The 21,003-nt window shown below is 47.3% G+C and overlaps 1 protein-coding gene across 1 annotated transcript in view; it reads right to left on the bottom strand.

Moving 5' to 3' along the window:
- CLCN2 (chloride voltage-gated channel 2) overlaps window positions 1-21,003 on the bottom strand; it is a 193,275-nt gene that overhangs the window by 127,726 nt on the left and 44,546 nt on the right. The window contains exons 3-7 of the mRNA XM_029616501.1: window positions 16,715-16,846; window positions 14,024-14,152; window positions 2,771-2,904; window positions 2,074-2,151; window positions 1,414-1,492 (exon numbers count right to left, since the gene is read on the bottom strand). Coding sequence (XP_029472361.1) covers window positions 1,414-1,492; window positions 2,074-2,151; window positions 2,771-2,904; window positions 14,024-14,152; window positions 16,715-16,846 — 552 coding nt within the window. The remainder of the gene's footprint in view (window positions 1-1,413; window positions 1,493-2,073; window positions 2,152-2,770; window positions 2,905-14,023; window positions 14,153-16,714; window positions 16,847-21,003) is intronic.

Genomic DNA, 21,003 nt, shown 5'->3' with positions numbered 1-21,003 from the left:
TAAATATTTCAAAGAGCAGAAACATAAATTACACCCAATAATTAAAACTAATAAGGATTAAAAAATCTCCTGCTCTCCATACTGAGATCTGTTGATTCAGAGTCACCCTGAGATTGTCATGGATTTATTTATTTATTTTATTTAAAAACTTTTCTATACTGTCAAGATCGATACAGTCACAACGGTTTACAGTAAGGCACATAATGTTGCTAAGTGTTTTAAATTACATCAATTAAACAAGTACCATAAAGGTTCGGTAACAGTTTTATAATAAATATTATTTGGTAAATGTTATAAACATGTCCAGTTTTATCTGTATCAGATTTAAATACAGGAATCGTTTTATAATTGTACCTTATCCTTTAGTGGTGAATGAAAAATAAAAGTAAAATACACACATAAAGAATACGGTAATGTGGGTGGATGTTCTACTGTCCGCACCCTACACTTCTCTGTGGGAAGTAGGGTCACACAAACTATCTTCTCTCTCTCACACACACAATAACATTAATTATCTCACACACTCCCTCTCTCATATACATGCCTTTGCTCACACATACACCCTCTCCCTCACATACATAGGCTCCCTCTCCTCACAGATTCATTATGTATGTGTATGTGTGCATGCCTGTGAAAGCCTATATATGAAACACTGGCACTTACAGACACACACACACAGGCTCTCACACAGGTTCTCACTCATTCACACACACCTACACATAACCTCTTATTGTCATTGGGCTGTGGTGGGATGAGCTCCACCATGCCCTACCAGCCTTCCTACTTAGGGGAGTGGGGGGGGGGGGGAGCAGAAGCTGTGCACACTCACGGGAAAAGCTGAGTGTGGGTGCGTGCATATCATGCAAATAAAAGGGAACACCAGGCCTCATTTTCAGCCACTGGCGAATTGAACTTCGCCGGCAGCCCCCCCAGCCTCTCCTACTGCCGCCCCCTGAGTGCGCCACCCTGTGCAAATGCATGGTATGGACACCTGATTGCGCTGGGTCTGAACAAATTTGGACACATTCATAAACCATTATTAAAGTAGATTTGCAGAAATCCACTTCTTATCCCTGGGGTAAGCAGCTTGGAATCTATTCACCCCTTGGGATCCTGCCGGGTACTTGTGACCTGGACTGGTCACTGTTGGAAACAGGATACTGGGCTTGATTGACCTTTGGTTTGACCCAGTATGGAAAATCTTATGTTCTTATGTAGCCCGACAGAGAATTTGAAACAACCCTCTAGGTGAGACAGAGCCTGTGAGAGCGCCCTCCCAAGACAGAGCCTGTGAGAGAGCCCCTCCCATGCCAGAGCCTGTGAGAGCGCCCTCCTGCCTCTGCGTTACCCTCAGTCAGGGTGCCACATGCATTCCCTGCTTGATCGGTTTAATCTTTCTAAGATCAGACTTGCCTCCAATGGGAGCAGCAAAGCAGCAGCCAACTCCCACAGCACAGGCTGCAGCGAGCATCTCCGTGTTACGCGATTCATTCTGGAAGATAAGAGAAAGATGGAAATTGAAGAGCAGGGCATTGCCATGGCGTGAGTAGGAGCACGTCTATCTGTTTCTCTTGTCGCTCAGGTGAGGGGGAGGCGTCCCTGGTGTGTGCTGCCTTCCATGAGTGGGGATCCTGTCGTGGGCATGGCGTGACGTCTGGGGGACGAGGGCCTGTCTCTGCTGCAGGGGGTGGGGGTGAGTGTGTTTTATCATGAAAGCATCTTTTCTCTTGCCTGGGGGGTGTCATTGCTGTGTTCTACCTTGCATGCGTCCTGTTTGCTAGGTGGGTGTAGCACGTTGTGAATGTTTCATCTCCCTAAGAGGCAGGGCCTGTCCTTGGTGGGTCCTGTTTACCAGAATCTGTCACGGGCATGTCCTGTCTGAGGGAGGAGGGGAGGTGAAGCCCTGTCCCAAGTGGAAGGGTCGGTCATGGGAGTGACCTTGTTAATGTCTCCTTCCTGTCCTCTTTCCGTCCTGCTTTACCACAGAAGGTGCACGGGGCAGTGTCCCAATCCTTCCTGTTATAGTAAGGACATTTTATTTGCAGTTTCCCTGTGAAATCAACATCCCCATACCTCATAAATGCCCCCAAAAAGTGATAACAGCTTGCAGAGCAGGGAGGCGCACAGACTGGCGATGTGCACAAAAGGGCCCTGCAATGAGAGAGAGCAAAATACACAAATGTTACACTGGAAGGCAAATGTCACACCGGGACAGGAGAGCGAGGAGGGGAGGAGACTGTCACACCGGGGATAGAAGAGGGAGGGGAGGAGACTGTCACACCGGGATAGGAGAGGGAGGAGGGGAGACTGTCACACGGGACAGGAGAGAGAGAGGGGAGGAGACTGTCACACCGGGACAGGAGAGGGAGGGGGGGGGGAGACTGTCACACCGGGACAGGAGAGGGAGGGGGGGGGAGACTGTCACACCGGGACAGGAGAGGGAGGGGGGGGGAGACTGTCACACCGGGATAGGAGAGGGAGGGGAGGAGACTGTCACACCGGGACAGGAGAGGGAGGGGAGGAGACTGTCACTCCAGGATAGGAGAGAGAGAGGGGAGGAGACTGTCACACCGGGATAGGAGAGGGGGAGAGGGGAGGAGACTGTCACACTGGGATAGGAGAGGGAGGGGGAAGAGTGTCTCTCCGGGACTGATTAGCGTGCTGAGCTGGGGCAGGGGAGGTGTTGTGGGAGTTAGGACAGCAGAGAGCCTGACACAGCTGTGCAAGTATTGAGGTGGGGGGGTCACAATGTACGTGGAAGTTCTCTTACCTCCTTCCCTAGGGGCATTCCACTGCCTAGGGCACAAGTCAGGCCAATAACCTTTGCTACAAAGGTTTTCAGGGTCAGGTATTCCTTGAGAACAACGCCTCGCAAAATCGTCTTCATCTCTGGGATTCCAGAGCCTGAAAAAGGAAAGGTCAGGGGGTCACAGGGAAAGGTATGGTGGGCAGAGACTCATGGACAGGCGGACAGACACGGGTAGCATCAGCCCTTAACTTGTAGACAAACATGGGGGTGGGGGGAGGAACATGTGGATGTGTGCCTGGTGTGACCTGTGTGAGGTGGCACTCTCTCTCTCTCTCTCACACACACACGCACACACTCCTCCCTATCCCACTGATCTTCCATCCCCAGCCAGTCTGGTGTGACCTGTGTGAGGAGGCACTCTCTCTCTCTCTCACACACACACGCACACACTCCTCCCTATCCCACTGATCTTCCATCCCCAGCCAGTCTGGTGTGACCTGTGTGAGGAGGCACGCACTCTCTCACACACACACACACTCCTCCCTATCCCACTGATCCTCCATCCCCAGCCAGTCTGGTGTGACCTGTGTGAGGAGGCACGCACTCTCTCACACACACACACACTCCTCCCTATCCCACTGATCCTCCATCCCCAGCCAGTCTGGTGTGACCTGTGTGAGGAGGCACGCACTCTCTCACACACACACACACACACACTCCTCCCTATCCCACTGATCTTCCATCCCCAGCCAGTCTGGTGTGACCTGTGTGAGGAGGCACGCACTCTCTCACACACACACACACTCCTCCCTATCCCACTGATCCTCCATCCCCAGCCAGTCTGGTGTGACCTGTGTGAGGAGGCACGCACTCTCTCACACACACACACACTCCTCCCTATCCCACTGATCCTCCATCCCCAGCCAGTCTGGTGTGACCTGTGTGAGGAGGCACGCACTCTCTCACACACACACACACTCCTCCCTATCCCACTGATCCTCCATCCCCAGCCAGTCTGGTGTGACCTGTGTGAGGTGGCTCTCTCTCTCTCTCACACACACACACACACACACTCCTCCCTATCCCACTGATCCTCCATCCCCAGCCAGTCTGGTGTGACCTGTGTGAGGAGGCACTCTCTCTAACACACACACACACACACACACACACTCCTCCCTGTCTCACTGATCCTCCATCCCCAGCCAGTCTTTACTTGATGAGTGCCGGTGAGTGAAGGATGGCTGAGGGCTAGGGAGGGAGGGTTAGGGAGGGTAAAGAGATAGGGGCCCGTTCTCTCTAGTCCTCCAGTCCCAGCTCCCCCACCCCATGAGTTCACCAATCATCCTTAGGCCAGGGTCCCACCCCTAATCCCTGGCAGTGCTCAAGCTTCCCCCCCCAGCAAGTTACCCTCTCCTTTACCCAGAATCCGCTGGCTGTCCTCAGCTTTGGGGAGGAGGGCACATTGGTGCATACTGGCTTCTCTCCTCAACGTCCATGGACTATGGGGGAAGGGCAAGAATTTGAAAATGTGATCTGCTCTTTAGCTTGCTCAGCAGACTGGATGGACCATAAGGGTCTTTTTCTGCCGTCATTTACTATGTTACCTCCTTGGGAAAGAAAATGAGGGAGCAGCATCCCATGGTTTCCTTATTCACCCCTTCCCTCGGTCACCTCGCTCACATCCCGCAGCCTCCTTTGATGCCTTCATGCTCTCCACCCTCTCATCCACGTAACTCACAGTCCCTCCAATCTATTCACTCACTTTTGCTTTCCCACAGCCCCTCACTCACTCGCCCTCCTCTCCCGCTGATCCCCTTAATCACTCTCCCTTCCCCCATGGTAGTCTCCAGGGGCAGAGGTGGTAGAGCCAGGACGCCAGCTTTATCAGCACTGGGGGCCCAGTAATGAGTAGCGGCAGAAGCAGTGCGGCTAACAGGCATTCACCCCACGTGTCATCGACCTTGGCCGCTCTCCCTCACAGCTGCTTTAATTGTGCTGGGAATCTGCCCCTGTCTCAGGCAGAGCGGCTCCGACGTTCTCTGCTCTGCTTCCTGCAGGAGCCAGAAATGATCCAGGTCACCAGGGGATGGAACTGATTTACACTGCTTCCTTGGGCCCCAGAAAAAAAAGTTGGCAGAGTATTGTTCTGGGTCATTTTGCCAGAAATTAAGCCCTAGGTAACGGACACAAAAGGGTGCTGCATTTAGTACAGTTTTGGAAGCTGTGAGCAGTCGTGAGCCCATCATCTGCCCTTCTGCTCGCAAGTTCCAGACTTGCACTAATTCAACCTTTTTTGTGTCCTTTGGTCTGCAATGTCTGCCTCAGGATCACCTCCTCCCCTCCTGTCCCCTACAGAACAGGATGGAAGGGGCACAACCAAGAGGGTAGAGTGGAAAGGGGGCCTGGATTAGGAGGCTTCAACGCTTCTCTTCCCTGCAGGAGCCGGAGCAGAACAGGCCAGAAGAGGTGGAACCGCGTTCCAGGCCATTCCCCCACTAATTAAGCCCTGGGTAGAGTAGGCAGAGGCACAGGTGAGCTACAGAAAAAGATATATAAGGTGATACATTTTTTATTGGACTAACTTCATACATTTCTTTACTGGCTTTCGAGAGCTAATACTCTCTTCTTCAGGTCAGAATTCAAATGAGCAAAAGGTGAAATTACCAGGAAATAAAAGTATTGTGGCTGCCACAAGTGAATCATAAAAGGCTTTGTAGGGATAGGGTGGTGGAGGAAGGGCGATCAGAAGGTGACCGGCAGTTTAAGTCCTACAATTCTACTTTTCATAATGTCATAGGAATCCTGGGTCCTTATTAACTTCAAACATCTTACATTCCTGGAGAGAGGGGAGGAGAGAGACAAACATGGAGGAGGTGTGAGAGAGAGGGAAAGGAAGGTGTGGAAGAGGGGCATGAGGAAAAGAGGTAAAAAGGGTGAGAAATACACGAGGGGGGTTGCAGAGGGCAGGGACAGTAGAAGCAATGGGTGGACTAGGCAGCCGACTGGGGTGGCACAGAGTGGCAGGACTATGACAGTTGCGACTCCATGTTCTTTCTGTCCACGTGAGCCGAAGAGAGGAGGTTGGGTCACGTGAGCAGGAGCATTAGCAGCGTGGCCTGTGAAGTCAGAAGAGAGGAGCAGGAATAGTGTTGGCCCACATCCTGGGAGGAAATCCCGTGGACTGCATGGGCTGAAGTTGGCAGCATCCCGCCAGGGGAGAAGAATGTGTGTGTGTGGGAGGTACATGTATGTGTTAGAAAGTGTATGTGTGCGTGTGTATATACACGAGGTTTGACAATTAAGTTTGCAAACTTGCCACTGTGCGCTTACGTTGAAGCACTGTACAAACAGCTCAGTAAGGTTTCATAACCTTTATATATCAGTGTCTCACAGCTGTGTTCGTGTTGACATGTTGTTCTGTCTTGTTGAGTGACATTCATTATTATTGTTGCATGTTTTTGTGTGCCATCACGCAAATGTCGGAGCTTGAATTAGAGCAATGAACAAATATTAAATTTCTTTTTAAATTTGGCAAGAGAGGAACTGAAATCAGGGACATGTTAGTCCAAGGTTATGGGGATAATATCATGAAGATAAACGGCAATGTACAAATGGAGTAAACGTTTTTCTGAGGGGAGAGAAAGCGTCACTGATGAAGAGAGATCAGGGCAGCCAATAATGAGCAGAACTGACGAAAACTTTGCAAAAATGTGTCTAATTGTTCATCAAAATCATTGGCTGACTGTGAGAAACATAGCAGATCAAGTAAACATCAATAGAGAAACAGTTAGGAAAATCTTAACCGAAAATCCTGGCATGAGAAAGGTGTGTGAAAAAATGTTTCCAAAGGAGCTCACCGATGAACAAAAGCAAAGGAGAGTCGAAGTTTGCCAAGACCTTTTGGAGAGGTAAGATGATGTTTTGGGCCGTGTTATCATTGGTGATGAAACATGGGTTTACCAATACAATCCTGAAACAAAGCGTCAAAGTGCACAATGGATGTCAGCCAATTCTCCACGACCAAAAACGTTCCGTCAGTCCAAATCAAGAGTCAAAGTTGCTAACTTTTTTTTATATCAGAGGGATTATTCATTATGAATTTGTACCAACTGGACAAACAGTTAACCAAGTTTACTATTTGAAAGTGCTGAAAAGGCTGCGTGAAAAAGTTAGATGAAAAAGACCTGAACTTTTCGCCAACAGCTCATGGCTCTTGCATCACGACAATGCACCAGCTCACACAGCACTGTCTGTGAGGGAGGTTTTAGCTACTAAACAAATAACTGTATTGGAACACCCTCCTTACTCACCTGATCTGGCCCCCAATGACTTTTTTCTTTATCCGAAGATAAAGGAAATATTGAAAGGAAATCATTTTGATAACATTCAAGACATCAAGGGTAATACGATGACAGCTTTGAAGGCGATTCCAGAAAAAGAGTTCCAAAATTGCTTTGAAGGTGGACTAGGCGTTGACATCGGTGCACATTCCCAAGGGGAGTACTTCAAAGGTGACCATAGTGATAGTCAGCAATGAGGTATGTAGCACTTTTTCTAGGATGAGTTCATAAACTGAATTGTCAGACCTTGTATATATGAGAGAGAGAGGGGACAAAGTTTGGGTGCAGTTTACCCCTCCCTCATTAATCCAGGACAATCTCAGGATGACCGGAAATAGAGTTGCTTACCTGTAACAGGTGTTCTCCGAGAACAGCAGGATGCTAGTACTCACACATGAATGACATCATCGGATTGAGCCTGGCATGGAAATCTTATGCCAAATTTTCCATGAGTTTGAGCATACTCGGCATGCATTATACTATGCATCCACGCGGAATTAAGGAACAAAATTTAATTAAGAACAATACCCACAAAGTGAAACCCAACCTCGCGGGGTGGTGGGCAGCTTTCGTGAGGACTGACATCCTGCTGTCTTTGAAGAATACCTGTTACAGGTAAGCAACTCTGCTTTCTCAGAGGACAAGCTGGATGGCAGTCCTCACACATGGGTGAATCTCTAGCTACAGGTTGCTCCCAACATAAAAAGGGACCAAGAAAATACCAAACAAATGCCAAAGGTACAACAATAACAACCAGTTTTGTTGGTAAGGGGGAGGGGGACGACCAGCCTGAAAATAAAGAATGAGCCCTAGGCGGGAGGAGAGTTGGGTTCTACATCTCATACAGGTCACGAAGGACAGACTAGCCAAACCTTCTGTCACAACAGCCATTCCTATCCAGACAGTAATGGGATGTGAATGTGTGGAGAGAACTCCATGTCGCAGCTCTGCAGATCTCCATGGGGATTCCTTGCAAGTGGGCCACCGAAAATGCCATGCCTCGAATAGACTGAGCCTGGACTTGGCCCTCAAGATGCAGTCCCACCTGGGTATAATAGAAGGAGATGCAGTCTGCTAGCCAACTGGAACGTGTCTGCTTGGCAACAGCAATCCCCAACCTATTCTGATCAAAAGAAACATAAAGTGGGCTTTTGTCCGCTCCAGATAGACTAAGGCTCTTTTCCAGACCAAACTATGCAGGACTTGTTCACCTTGGTATGAATAGAGCCTGGGAAAAAATGTTGGCAGGACAATGTACTGGTTAAGATGGAAGACCGACCCCACATTAGGTAGGAACTTAGGGTGCATGTGCAAGATCACCCTATCATGGAAAAACTTTGTATAAGGTAGATAAGTCAGCGAACCTGCGAGATGAAGTGATCACCACTCAAAATATAACATTCCAGGTCAGGTACTTTAGGTCACAGGAGCCCAGTGGCTCAAAGGGAGCTTTCATCAGCTGGATTAAAACCACGTTGAGGTCCCAGGACACTGCGGGAGGCCATAGAGAGACTTCAACTGAAGCAGACTCATATAAATTGTACAACTATAGGCTGAACAGTAACATAGTAATGACGGCACAAAAAGACCAAAATGGTCCATCTAGTCTGCCCAGCAAGCTTCCCAAGGCAGTCACTGCTTCTCTGAGCAGGTTACCCCCCATGTTTTTCTTAAGGGTAGTAACTGCCGCTCCGTGCCGGTTAAGCTTTTTTATTTATTCCCATCCTCTAGCCTTTTAGGGATCCACAGTGTTTATCCCATGCCCCTTTGAAATCCTCCAGAGTTTTAGTCTTCACCACTTCTTCCGGAAGGGCGTTGCAGGCTTCCACCAGATGCCTAGTTTTACTAAATTGTTTCCATTGGAAAAGATTTGTTGATGACCATGGATCATTAAAACTTGTCAAGTATCTGAAGGTCTGTATCATATCTCCCCTGCTTCTCCTCTCCTCCAGGGTATACATATTCAGATTCTTCAACCTCTCCTCATAATTCATTCGATGGAGACCCTCCACCATTTTGGTCACCCTTCTCTGGACCACCTCCATCCTTGTCTCTGTCTCCTTTGAGATACAGTCTCCAGGACTGAACATAGTACTCCAGGTGAGGTCTCACCAAGGACCTGTACAAGGGGATTATCACTTCCCATGCAGCCCAGCATTCTTCTGGCTTTGGCTCTCACCGTGTCACACTGCTTCCTCGACTTCAGGTCGTTAGACACTATCACCCCAAGGTCTCTCTCCTGCTCTGTGAAAAATCGGCCCTTCACCCCAACGCAATAGTTCTTTCAGATTACCACACCCCAGATGCATGACTCTACGTTTCTCGGCATTGAATCCCAGCTGCCACATCTTCTAGCACTCTTCCAGTTTCCTTAAATCCCATCTCATTCTCTGTACTCCTTCTGGTGTGTTCAATCTGTTGCAGATCTTAGTATCATCCACAAATAGACAAACTTTGCCTTCTATCCTTTCCGCAATGTTGCTCACGAGATGTTGAACACAACCGGTCCCAACACCGATCCCTGTGGCACTCAACACCATTCTCTTTTCAGAGTAGGTTCCATTTACCATCACTCTTTGTCTTCTGTTAACCAGTTTGTAATCCACACCAACACCTTGGAGCTGACTCCCAAGCTTCTCATTTTGTTGATGAGTCTTCTGTGTGGGACTGTATCAAAAGCTTTACTAAAATCCAAGTAAATTACATTGAGCGCTCTTCCCTGATCCAATTCTCTAGTCACCCAATCAAAGAACTCAATTAGATTCATCTGACAGGCCCTCCCCCTGGTGAATCCATGCTGTTTCTGATCGATCAACCCACCGGATTGTAGATAGTTCACTATCTTTTCCTTCAGCAGAGTCTCCATTAATTTCCCACCACCGAGGTGATGCTAACTGGCCTGTAGTTTCCAGCCTCTTCTCTGCTCCCACTCTTGTGAAGCGGGACCACTACAGCTCTTCTCCAGTCACTAGGCACTACATCCTTTTCCAAAGATCTATTGGTCACACAGTGGACCCGCCAGCACCTGTGTATTCTGGGGTGAACCTCATCAGGCCCCATGGCTCTGTCCACTTTCAGTTTTCTTAGCTCTTCCCATATATTCTCTTCCGTAAATGGAATTTCATCTACTCCACCCTCTTCTTCAGTCTTGATAACAAGTGATGGTCCTTCTCCAGGGTCTTCCTTAGTGAACACTGAAGTATTTGTTTAATATTTTTGCTAATTCATCCTCTCTCTCCACCCACTGATCCTTATCCCTTTCAGTCTCACTATACCACTATGTACCTTTCTCCTTTCTCTGATGTATCTGAAAAATGTTTTGTCACCTCGCTTTATCTCCTTGGCAATCCTTTCCTCTGCCTGACTTTTTGCTTTCTTGATTACTTTTTCATCTCCCTCAGTTTCATCAGATAATCCTCCCTGTGTTTCACTTTTTGGGATTCTTTATATTTCTTAAAAGCTGCATTTTTTGCTTTTATTACATCAGTCACCTCCTTTGTGAACCAGATTGGATTCCTATTTCTCTTACTTTTGTTTATTTTTGTAACAGATTTTTTCTTTTGTAATTGCTCCTTTTAGTTTGGCCCACTGTTGTTCCACCTCTCTCATTTCCTCCCAGTCTTCAAGTTCTGCCTCCAGATATTTCCCCATTTCTACAAAGTCTGGTTTTTTTGAAGCTCAAAACTCGGGTCTTTGTGACACTTCTCCGGATCCTTTTTGCAATATCAAACCATACTGTTTGATGATCACTGGTGCTGAGGTGGGTACCACCCGGACATCAGACGCGTTATCCCCAATAGTGAGCACTAAGTCGAGTATAGCTCCCTCCCTCATGGGCTCCAATACCATTTGTTTGAACAGAGCTCCTGGCAGGGCATCCACTATCTCTCTACTACTGTTAGATTCTGCAGAAGGGATTCTCCAGTCCATGTCCGGCAGATTAAAGTCACCAACAATCAACAGCTCCCCCTTCTTTCCCAGCTTTATAATGTCTGATCAGGTCTCTGTCTAGTTCTTCTGTTTGAGTCGGAGGCCTGTACACCACTCCAGTAAAAATGGATGCACCATCATCTCTCTTTAGCATAGCCCATAATGCTTCTTCTCTACCCCACATTCCTTGCAGTTCACTTGCTTGGATATTATTTTTGACATAAAGTGCTACTCCTCCCCCTTTTTTGTCCTTCCTTAACAAGTTATAGCCTAGTATAGCCGTATCCCAGTCATGAGAATCTGTGAACAAGGTCTCTGTGACAGCCACAATGTCCAAGTCTGCCTCCAAAATTAGAGCCTGCAGGTCTGGGATTTTATTGCCCAAACTGCGAGTATTTGTAGTCATAGCTTTCCAATTTATCTCCCTTGCTATGTTGCACCTCCTAGGAACCTTTTCTGTTTTTTTTGAGCTGATTGATGTTATTATTTTCACTTCGCATGTCTGTCACAGGTCTTATTCTGCCAGAATCTACTGTTATCCAATTGATTCTGGGTTTTTGAATCCTGGATGTCTGATAACTCTGTGGGGGTTTGAAGTACAGGTTGCTGTAAACTTGGGGAAGGTGGGTGCCTGATTGTCACATGTCTAGTGCTACCTGATCCCACTGTAAACTATTTCTTCCTGGGATTCTGTAACTGCTGTGGGAGATGGGTGACAGATGATGGATATTTTAAGGAAGGGGAGGTTAATTGAATCCTGGCCGATTGCTCCCTTAGATGGATCAGCTCCATTTTCATTTTAGACAGCTGAAGGCAAAAGGGACAGCCCTTGGGACATAAGCACCAGAATTGTTGCATTGAATTAAAGCCATTCTCTCTGATGAATTAAAATCCTAAAGACAAGGTAAGGTATGGTTAGTCCCTAGCAAAGAATTTTAATAGGAATTTGAACTAAAAGTATGTGCTATCCAGTAACGATTAATAGGCAGAGTATGCAAACCAAATTAACAAGCAATCTGACAGAATAAGTTATATCTAGGCTGTAAGGAACTACTAACCTTCCACACCCTCTATCTACTCCTCCTCTGGGAACCCTGACCCCCTCACCCCTTGCAGGGCCAGATTGTAAAGGGGACTCTCCCCAGCCCTGCATTACACCTCAGGCAGCAGACAGCCAAGGCCAGAGGCCCAGGAGAGTATTCAACCCCCCTCTCCTGGGAATTCTGGAGAAGAGAAAACTAATGGACCTGTATGGGACGCAGGTAGCGAAAGCCTTAGGGTTTAGTGTGGCCCCTAAAGAGGACTTCAGCCCTGGGGTTACAGCTGTAACACAGCACTCAATTTTCAATTGTGGAAGTTAGGCACCTAAATCAGCCACTCTGAACAGTGACTAGGGCTGAACTTCTACATTTAGGGACCTGTTTTCACTTGGGAGTCAGTTTTCAGAAACCGTAGCGCATCTAACATGCGGGCCGATACAGAAACCCGCGTGGGAGAACCGGCGAGCTCCCGCTCTCCCAACGTGCGCAGAGGCCACTCTCCTGGGCGCGCGATTCAGGAAGCCCAGGTATGATAATTAGGGACACTAGCGCGTCCCTAGCGCCTCCTTTTTGACAGGAGCGGCGGCTGTCAGCAGGTTTCACAGCGGACGCTCAATTTTACCGGCATCGGTTCTCAAACCCAGTGACAGCCACGGGTTCAGAAAACTGACGCTGGCTAAATTGAGTGTCCGGTTTTCGACCCGCGAGCCGCGGACAGATTTAACTTTTTTTTTTTTTTTTTTTTACTTTCAGGGCGTCCGACTTAATTTCCCGGTGCTGGCCGAAATTAAAATGTGCGGCTTGGCTGCACATTTTACTTTCTGTATGGCGTGGGAATGACTAATAGGGCCATCGACATGCATTTGCATGTTGTGGGCATTATTAGTTTCGGGGGGGGGGGGGGGGGTTGGACGCACGTTTTTGACGCACTATTACCCCATCAAAAACGCACGGCTAAACGGGGGCTAACGCTGCGTTCCACCGGCGCGCACTTTACTATATCGGCCCACGTGCTGGCCACATTTTGGCTGATGATTTTCTGCTGAATCTAGGTGGCTGGATTTAGGAGGCTCTTGAACAGCTGGAAACCAGAGCGAGCTGGCCAGGTCCTCACCCACGTAAATGTAAAGTATGGCGTCATCAGCCCGACTTCTCCCTCCCTCTCCAATGTAAAATGTTTAATGCCAGGCCAACAGGCGCCTGATTCCCAACACCAGCCTCACCCGGCAGAAGCATCCCAAACCCTTCCCAAGCAAAGCCAGAAGAGTACAGAAGCCTTCCCTCCTCCCAGCTGCTCTGACAATTTTATTTCTTAGCTTTTAAATATCGACATTCGTGGGTACATCATGCCGGTTTACAATATAACTGAAGGAGGAAAATACAAAAAAACCAGGGTGGGGGGAGGGGAGCAGATAGGAAGAGAGAAGGGGGCGAGAGAAGAGAGGTAAAAACAGGAAGAGAAAAGGAACAGTACCTGATGGAAAACAACAGAAGAACATAATATGTAGCATTGCAGATTATACACTCAGTAAGGGACTGTGGATAACCTTATACACTATATATAAATTATACACTCCAAAAGGTATTATATACAACAATATACATTATCTTTAACTAATACATACAGGACACACTATATATATAGTCTAGCAGGGTTGCTATAGGGAAAGGTAGGGTTTAAGGACAGGGGAATGGGGATATATAGAGGGGTATAAACGGGGGTATATAAGGAGGTGCAGAGATATGGGAGACAAATCAGAGTACAATTAAAGGAATAAAGGAGAAGGCTATAAGTACAGGAATGACAGGGCTCTTTATCTGAAGGAGGAGAGGGAGCAGGGGGACTACGTAGGATCTGAGTTTATGGGCACAGTCATAGGACACAATCAAACTCTTGACGGTGAAGGATTGCTGGGGAGCAGCCTCTCCCTACCCTTACCCCTGGTTCCCCATGTGCCACCTACCTACAGCCTGAGGGGAGAGAATCTGTGTGAATCCTGCAGAAAAGGTGATGAGCACCACCGGGTACGTAACCCAGGCCAGGTACTGGAGGAAGACATTCACGCCCAGGCCACCGTACATCCATTTCTGAGCTGCAGGGAGAGGGAGAGAGACAGAATCTATCATCAACATGCAAACCCCATGACAGGAGGAAAGACTGAAGACATGATGTGCTGCTCACTCACAGGCTGCTGAGCACTGAAGCTCTACATACGCGCGCACACACAGACACGCATGCACACACACCCCCCATGTGTACAAATCACACACACCCACCCCATGTCTCCAAATCACACACATAAAACCAGACTTAGCTTGTGCAGAAATCAAACACACAGCACATGCACAATCACAATCTCTCACACACACACACACACACACACACACAACCAAACCCAGTAAGTGCACAATTACAATCACAAACTCCCTGCACACATTAGCAGGTATAGCTTGCATTGGCAGTTTGCTAGGATCATCAGGCCTATACAGTACAGTGCGCTCCGGCGGAGCACACTTAACCTACGAATGGACGCACGTTTTAGACGTGCTAGCTTTTCCCCTTATACAGTAAGGGGTAATAGCGCGTCGAAAATGCACGTCCAACCCCCCCGAACCTAATAGCGCCCGCAACATGCAAATGCATTATCGATGGGCCTATTAGGTATTCCTGCGCGATTCAGAAAGCAAAATGTGCAGCCAAGCTGCACATTTTATTTTCAGAAATTAGCGCCTATCCAAAGGTCGGTGCTAATTTCTCCGGGCACCGGGAAAGTGCACAGAAAAGCAGTAAAAACTGCTTTTCTGTGCACCCTCTGACTTAATATCATGGCGATATTAAGTTGGAGGTCCCGAAAGTAAAAAAAAAAAAAAGATTTGAAATCGGCCCATGGCTCACGGGTTGAAAACCAGATGCTCATTTTTGCCGGCATCCGGTTTCCAAACCCGTGGCTGTCAGCGGGTTTGAGAACCGATTCCGGCAAAATTGACAGCTGACAGTCGCCACTCCTGTCCAAAAAGAGGCGCTAGGGACGCGCTAGTGTCCCTAGTGCCTCTTTTTGCTGCAGGCCCTCATTTGAATACAGAATCGTGCGCACAGGAGAGCGGGCGTTCGCCTGCTCTCCCTCAACTTTTACTGTATCGGCCCATATGTGCATAAGCTTGCTGTGAACACTGGTGTTAAGTCCTACGTTTTCAGGACAGCCACAGGGAATATGCATGGATAGATCTGCATACAATGGGGGCAGTGCAGACAAATCTATCTCATGCATATTCATTGTTTGGATACCCTTTAAACCAGGCCTGTTTGTGGCTCTCAAGGCCTGGAGTTCTATAATAAGTAAATAATACATATAATAAGTAAATACATATATTACATTATTATATTATAATAAGTAAATAATACATATATTACATTCTGGGTCAGGGGAGTTTTAAGCGGTTGAAAGTGCACATTGTGCTGCACACAAAAGAGAAGTTCTGGAGGGCGTTCCAGGGGTGTGCAGCTGTTACACGTATGATTTACACCAATTTTCACAGCAAACTTGTGCCCATAAACTGTCCTGGCAAACCTGCTAATGCATGCAGGGAGTTTTTCAGAGAAAATCCATGCACATGCCTGCCAAGCCCTGCCCAGACTGAAGGCAAATTTCAGCACTCGCTCCGGGAGTCTAAAGTTACTGCAGGAGCGTCCTAACCGTGTGGCTCTACCCCAAAAGTATGCACGTAAGCTTGTAAAGCAGGAAAACCATTCTCTCGGATTCTCAGTACGTGTACATGTAATAAGTGTAACGGGCATGCCCTGAGCACAGTATATACACGGGGGCAGGTGTTTTATAAAAACCATTCTCTCCGATTCTAAGTACGTCTGCATGTAATAAGTGTAACGGGCATGCACTGAGCACAGTATATACACGGGGGCAGATGTTTTATAAAAACCATTCTCTCCGATTCTAAGTACGTCTGCATGTAATAAGTGTAACGGGCATGCCCTGAGCACAGTATATACACGGGGGCAGGCGTTTTATAAAAACCATTCTCTCGGATTCTAAGTACGTGTGCATTTAATAAGTGTAACGGGCATGCCCTGAGCACAGTATATACACGGGGGCAGGCGTTTTATAAAACATGTGCAGGTTCCACTTATGAAAATATCGGTGTGTGCACTGTTCACCATCAGCTCACTGCTTCCTCCACCACTTATCCCAGACCTTCCACCCAAAACCTGCAGATTTCCAATCCGCAAGTCAGTCAGCCAGTGGCAGTGTGGTGTAACTTTGGCAAAGTTACTTACAAAGTAGCAAAGAGCGAATGCACACAGCAGACACAGGAATCCCTGCACAGCCCTCCTCATTGTTCTTTCCATTAAAACTTAGCCCTTACATGGAGGGCTGCTTGCCATTTGCTTAGATTTAGTGCCCTACGTTAGATGCCTGGTGCTAAAAATCAGTGCTCAGTCCCCAACTCTCTCCTTAACTCTTCCGCTGCAGCCACCCACCTGCTTTCTGAGCTCCTAAATTTAGGTTCTCAGGCCTAGTACATTTTCAAAGGGACCAATTTAGGAGCCTAACTGCCAAATTAAAACCCCAAAACTCTCTGGCAATCGGCCTCTTTATGTGGCAACACCATGTTCCATTGGCCTTGACCCTGTGCCTTACCTTGTAAGCAGGTAGCAATGGTGAAATCCATGGCCCAGCTCACCAGGGCCATCAGGAGGCCCAGCAAGATCAGAAATATCCAGTCCTCACCCACCCTGGACACCAGGCACTTCTGGCACTGGACTGCACAGACTGTTGAAGAGGACATGGTATTAAATCCTGCAAAATGCACATCAAGGATATGGCACTAACCCCCAGAGACACGCGTCAGGGACACGATCCAGACCCCCCCCCCCCCCCAGACACAGGCATCAAGGACACGATACCGCCCCCCCCCCAGACACACGATACCCCCCCCCCCCAGACACCCATGTCAGGGACATGATACAGACCCCCCCCCTCCCCCCAGACACATGCGTCATGTACTCAGCACTGAACCCTGCCTTTATGCAATCAGGAACACAAAATAACGCACTAAATGAGGATAGTAGTGAAGTGCAGGAGTCCGACCCTTACAGAGTCAGCTGCCTGCTCTCTGCACAATCCACAATACAAACCACATAATAGAACAAGGAGAAGCAACAGTTACACAATGAAACTAACATGAAAAGAGACTTAAGGTAAACACAGTACCTTTATAATAAAAGATGGCGGATAAAGTGAAAGATGCTTACCTGTTACAACAGGACAACAAGATGCAAGTTCTCATATGTAGGGGACGACATCTGATAGGGCCAAGGCTGGAGAATTTACTCAAAAACTTCCAGAAGCTTTTGGCATCTCAACTGGAGGATCTGCATGACCCGCATCATGTGGAATCATAAATGCCAGGTCCTTCAGCTGGTGGATCCAGCCTCCAGGGATCTATTGAACGAGTGGTGCCACAAGCTTGGGGATGGCTGGCTCTGGTCCCACTTCACAAACTGGGAGACTGGGAACTACAGGCCTCTTAGCCTCACCTTGGTGGTAAGAAAAGTAATGAAGACACTGCTGAAGGGAAAAATAGTGAACTATCTACAAAGCAGTCGGTTGCAGCATCCGAGGCAACCTAACATTTTACCAGAGGAAGATCATTGCAAACTAATTTGATTGAATTTATTGAGTGATTAGAGAATTAGATCAAAGGTGGACTTAAATTTCAGCAAAGCTTTTGATAGGGTCCCACACAGGAGGCTTATAAATAAAAATGAGAAGACTGGAAGAGGGTGGAATGGATTAGAAGTTGGTTAACTGGCAGACAACAGTAGTTTGTGGTAAACAAGTCTCTTTGAAGAGAAAAGGCTGATAAGTGGAGCGCCTCAGGTTGGTTCTGAAGCCAGTTCTGTTCAATATTTTTGTGGAAGGATTAGAAGGAAAAGTTTGTCTTCTTACGGATGACACAGAGAATTGCAACAGAGTGGACATGCCTGAAGGTACAGAGAAGGGCGACCAAAATGATAAGGGGCATGGAACAGCTCCCCTATGAGGAAAGACTAAAGAGGTTAGGACTTTTCAGCTTGGAGAAGAGACGACTGAGGGGGGATATGATAGAGGTGTTTAAAATCATGAGAGGTCTAGAACGGGTAGATTTGAATCGGTTATTTACTCTTTCAGATAGTAGAAAGACTAGGAGGCACTGCATGAAGTTAGCATGGGGCACATTTAAAACTAATCGGAGAAAGTTCTTTTTTACTCAACGCACAATTAAACTCTGGAATTTGTTGCCAGAGGATGTGGTTAGTGCAGTTAGTTTAGCTGTGTTTAAAAATGGATTGGATAACTTCTTGGAGGAGAAGTCCATTACCTGCTATTAAGTTGACTTAGAAAATAGCCACTGCCATTACTAGCAATGGTAACATGGAATAGACTTAGTTTTTGGGTACTTGCCAGGTTCTTATGACCTGGATTGGCCTCTGTTGGAAACAGGATGCTGGGCTTGATGGACCCTTGGTCTGACCCAGTATGGCAGGTTCTTATGTTCTTAAGTTGTAGAGAATGAAAACTGATTTAAGAAAGCTTGAAGAGGTCTAAGGTTTGGCTGCTGGAATTCAACACCAAGAAGTGCAGAGTTCATGCATCTGTGATGCGGTCATCCAAAAGTGTGGGGGCATGGACTGGCAGAGAGACCTTGGGGAAATAGTGCCTGATGATCTGAAGGCAGTGAAGCAGTGTGACAAGGTGGTGACGAGGGCTAGAGGGATGCTGGGCAGCATAGAGAGACAATAACCAGCAGGAGAAATGCCCCTGGTGAGGCCTCCCCTGGAATACTGTGGTCAGTTCTGGAGGACATCTCTCACAAAGGATAGACACAGGACAGAGGCAATCCAGAGAAAGGCAACCAAAATTGTGCTGGGTCTATATCAAAAGCCACATGAGATGAGACTGAAGGACCTAAATATATATAACCTGGAGGAGAAGAGACATGGGAGATTTTATACATAAATTAAAACCCCCGAAAGGTATTATTTATTTATTTATTTTATTTAACAGCTTTTTTTATACAGACATTAGAATACACATCATATCGGTTCACATCTTAACAGTAGGTGGAAATTACAATGAACAGGGGCGGGGGGGGGGGGCGGTGTGGACAACCAGAAAACAAGAGGTAGTAGGCTCTAACGGAGAGCCTGAAAGATGGAACTAAGAAGGTGAGAATAAGTAGGTAGTGAACATATTTACAGAAATTACAGGGTGCTTGTTGCTTGGGGCTATGTGGATATGGAAGGTGGGGGGAGGGAAAGGGGAGGGAAAATATCGAAGTTAATCTGGAAATGCCTGGTGTAAGAGCCAGGTCTTTAGCATTTTCCTGAATTTAAGTGGGCATGGCTCCAGGCGGAGGTTGGAGGGTAGAGCATTCCAGTGAGTTGGGCTGGCAATTGAGAGAGCACAGGTCCCTAGTTGTTGTGAGTCGGGCCTTCTTGAGGGGTGGGACTTGTAGTGTGCATTTGAGGTTTGCTCTGGTAGGGCGGGCAGATTGTGTGAATCGGAACGGTTAACTGAGCCAGGAGAAATTATTTTTGTGGATAGATTTGTGTATGATAGTGAGTGTTTTGAAGAGGATGCGAGATAAGATAGGGAGTCAGTGTAGGTCTTTAAGGATGGGGGTTATGTGGTCTGTTTTACGTGCGTTGCTGATTATCTTTGCCGTTGCATTTTGTAGTATCTGTAGGGGTTTGATGGAGGAGTAGGGGAGGCCAAGGTATAGGGAGTTGCAGTAGTCCAGCTTAGATAAGATGGCTTGGATGACCGTTTTGAGATCACGTGTGTGGAGTAGGGGCTTGAGCTTTTTTTTTTATAACATTGAGTTTGTAGAAACCTCCTTTTAGGACGGAGGTAATGTGGTTTTTTTAGGTTCAGATATGGGTCGATTAGGATGCCAAGGTTTCGAACAGGGGGCTGTGAGGTGAGGGAGATGGCCATAGAGTCGTTGGGGGGAGGGAACTTAAAGGTCTGGTGGTTGTGGATGAGGAGGAGCTCGGTTTTTGATGAGTTGAGAGCAAGTTGTAGGGAGGTGAGTAGTGAGTTAATGGATGAGAGGCATTTCTCCCAGAAGCTTAGAGTGGCGGATAATGATTCACGGAGAGGGATGATGATTTGTACATCATCTGCATAGATGTAGAATTTGAGACCAAGATCTGATAGATGACAGAGGGGCAAGAGGTAGATGTTAAAGAGGGTGGAGGAGAGGGAGGAGCCTTGGGGCATGCCTTGAGAGAGGGTAAAGTGTGTGGATTCTGAGCTGCCTAGTTTAACAGAGAAGCGTCTGTTGGCCAGGTAGGATTTGAACCAGAGGAGGGCTATGCCAGAGATACCGATATCAGCTAGTTGGGAAATGAGGAGATTGTGGCTTATCGTGTCAAAAGCCGCAGAGATATCGAGAAAAGCAATGAGATAGTTATGACCTTGGTCAAGGCCAATGAGGAGGGGAGTCAGTGAGGGATAGTAGGAGGGTTTCTGTGCTCAGATTTTTATGGAAGCCAAATTGGGAGGCGTGAAGGATGTTATCTTCAAGATAGTCCATTAGCATATATATATATATATATATATATATATATATATATATATATATATATATATATATATATATATGGGTGTTTACCACCTTATATAGTTGGGTGTTTACCACCTTTTCCATGATTTTGGCGAGGAGGGGGAGATTAGAGATGGGACAGTAATTGGCTGGGTCTTTGGGGTCAAGAGATGGCTTATTGATAAGGGGTTTGACTACAGCGTGTTTTAGGGAATCAGGAACTGAGCCGGTGGATAGGGAGCAGCTGATGATATCTGCTAATGGTTTTGCAATGATGTTAGGGATGAAGAGGAGCATTTTGGTGGGGATGGTATTGGATGGGTGGGAATAAGGCTTG

This window comes from Rhinatrema bivittatum, chromosome 9 (assembly GCF_901001135.1).
Source record: "Rhinatrema bivittatum chromosome 9, aRhiBiv1.1, whole genome shotgun sequence".
In the NCBI taxonomy this organism is placed as follows: domain Eukaryota; kingdom Metazoa; phylum Chordata; class Amphibia; order Gymnophiona; family Rhinatrematidae; genus Rhinatrema; species Rhinatrema bivittatum.
The sequence above is the reverse complement of the archived record's forward strand: the minus strand, read 5'-3'. Positions and strand labels throughout refer to the sequence as shown.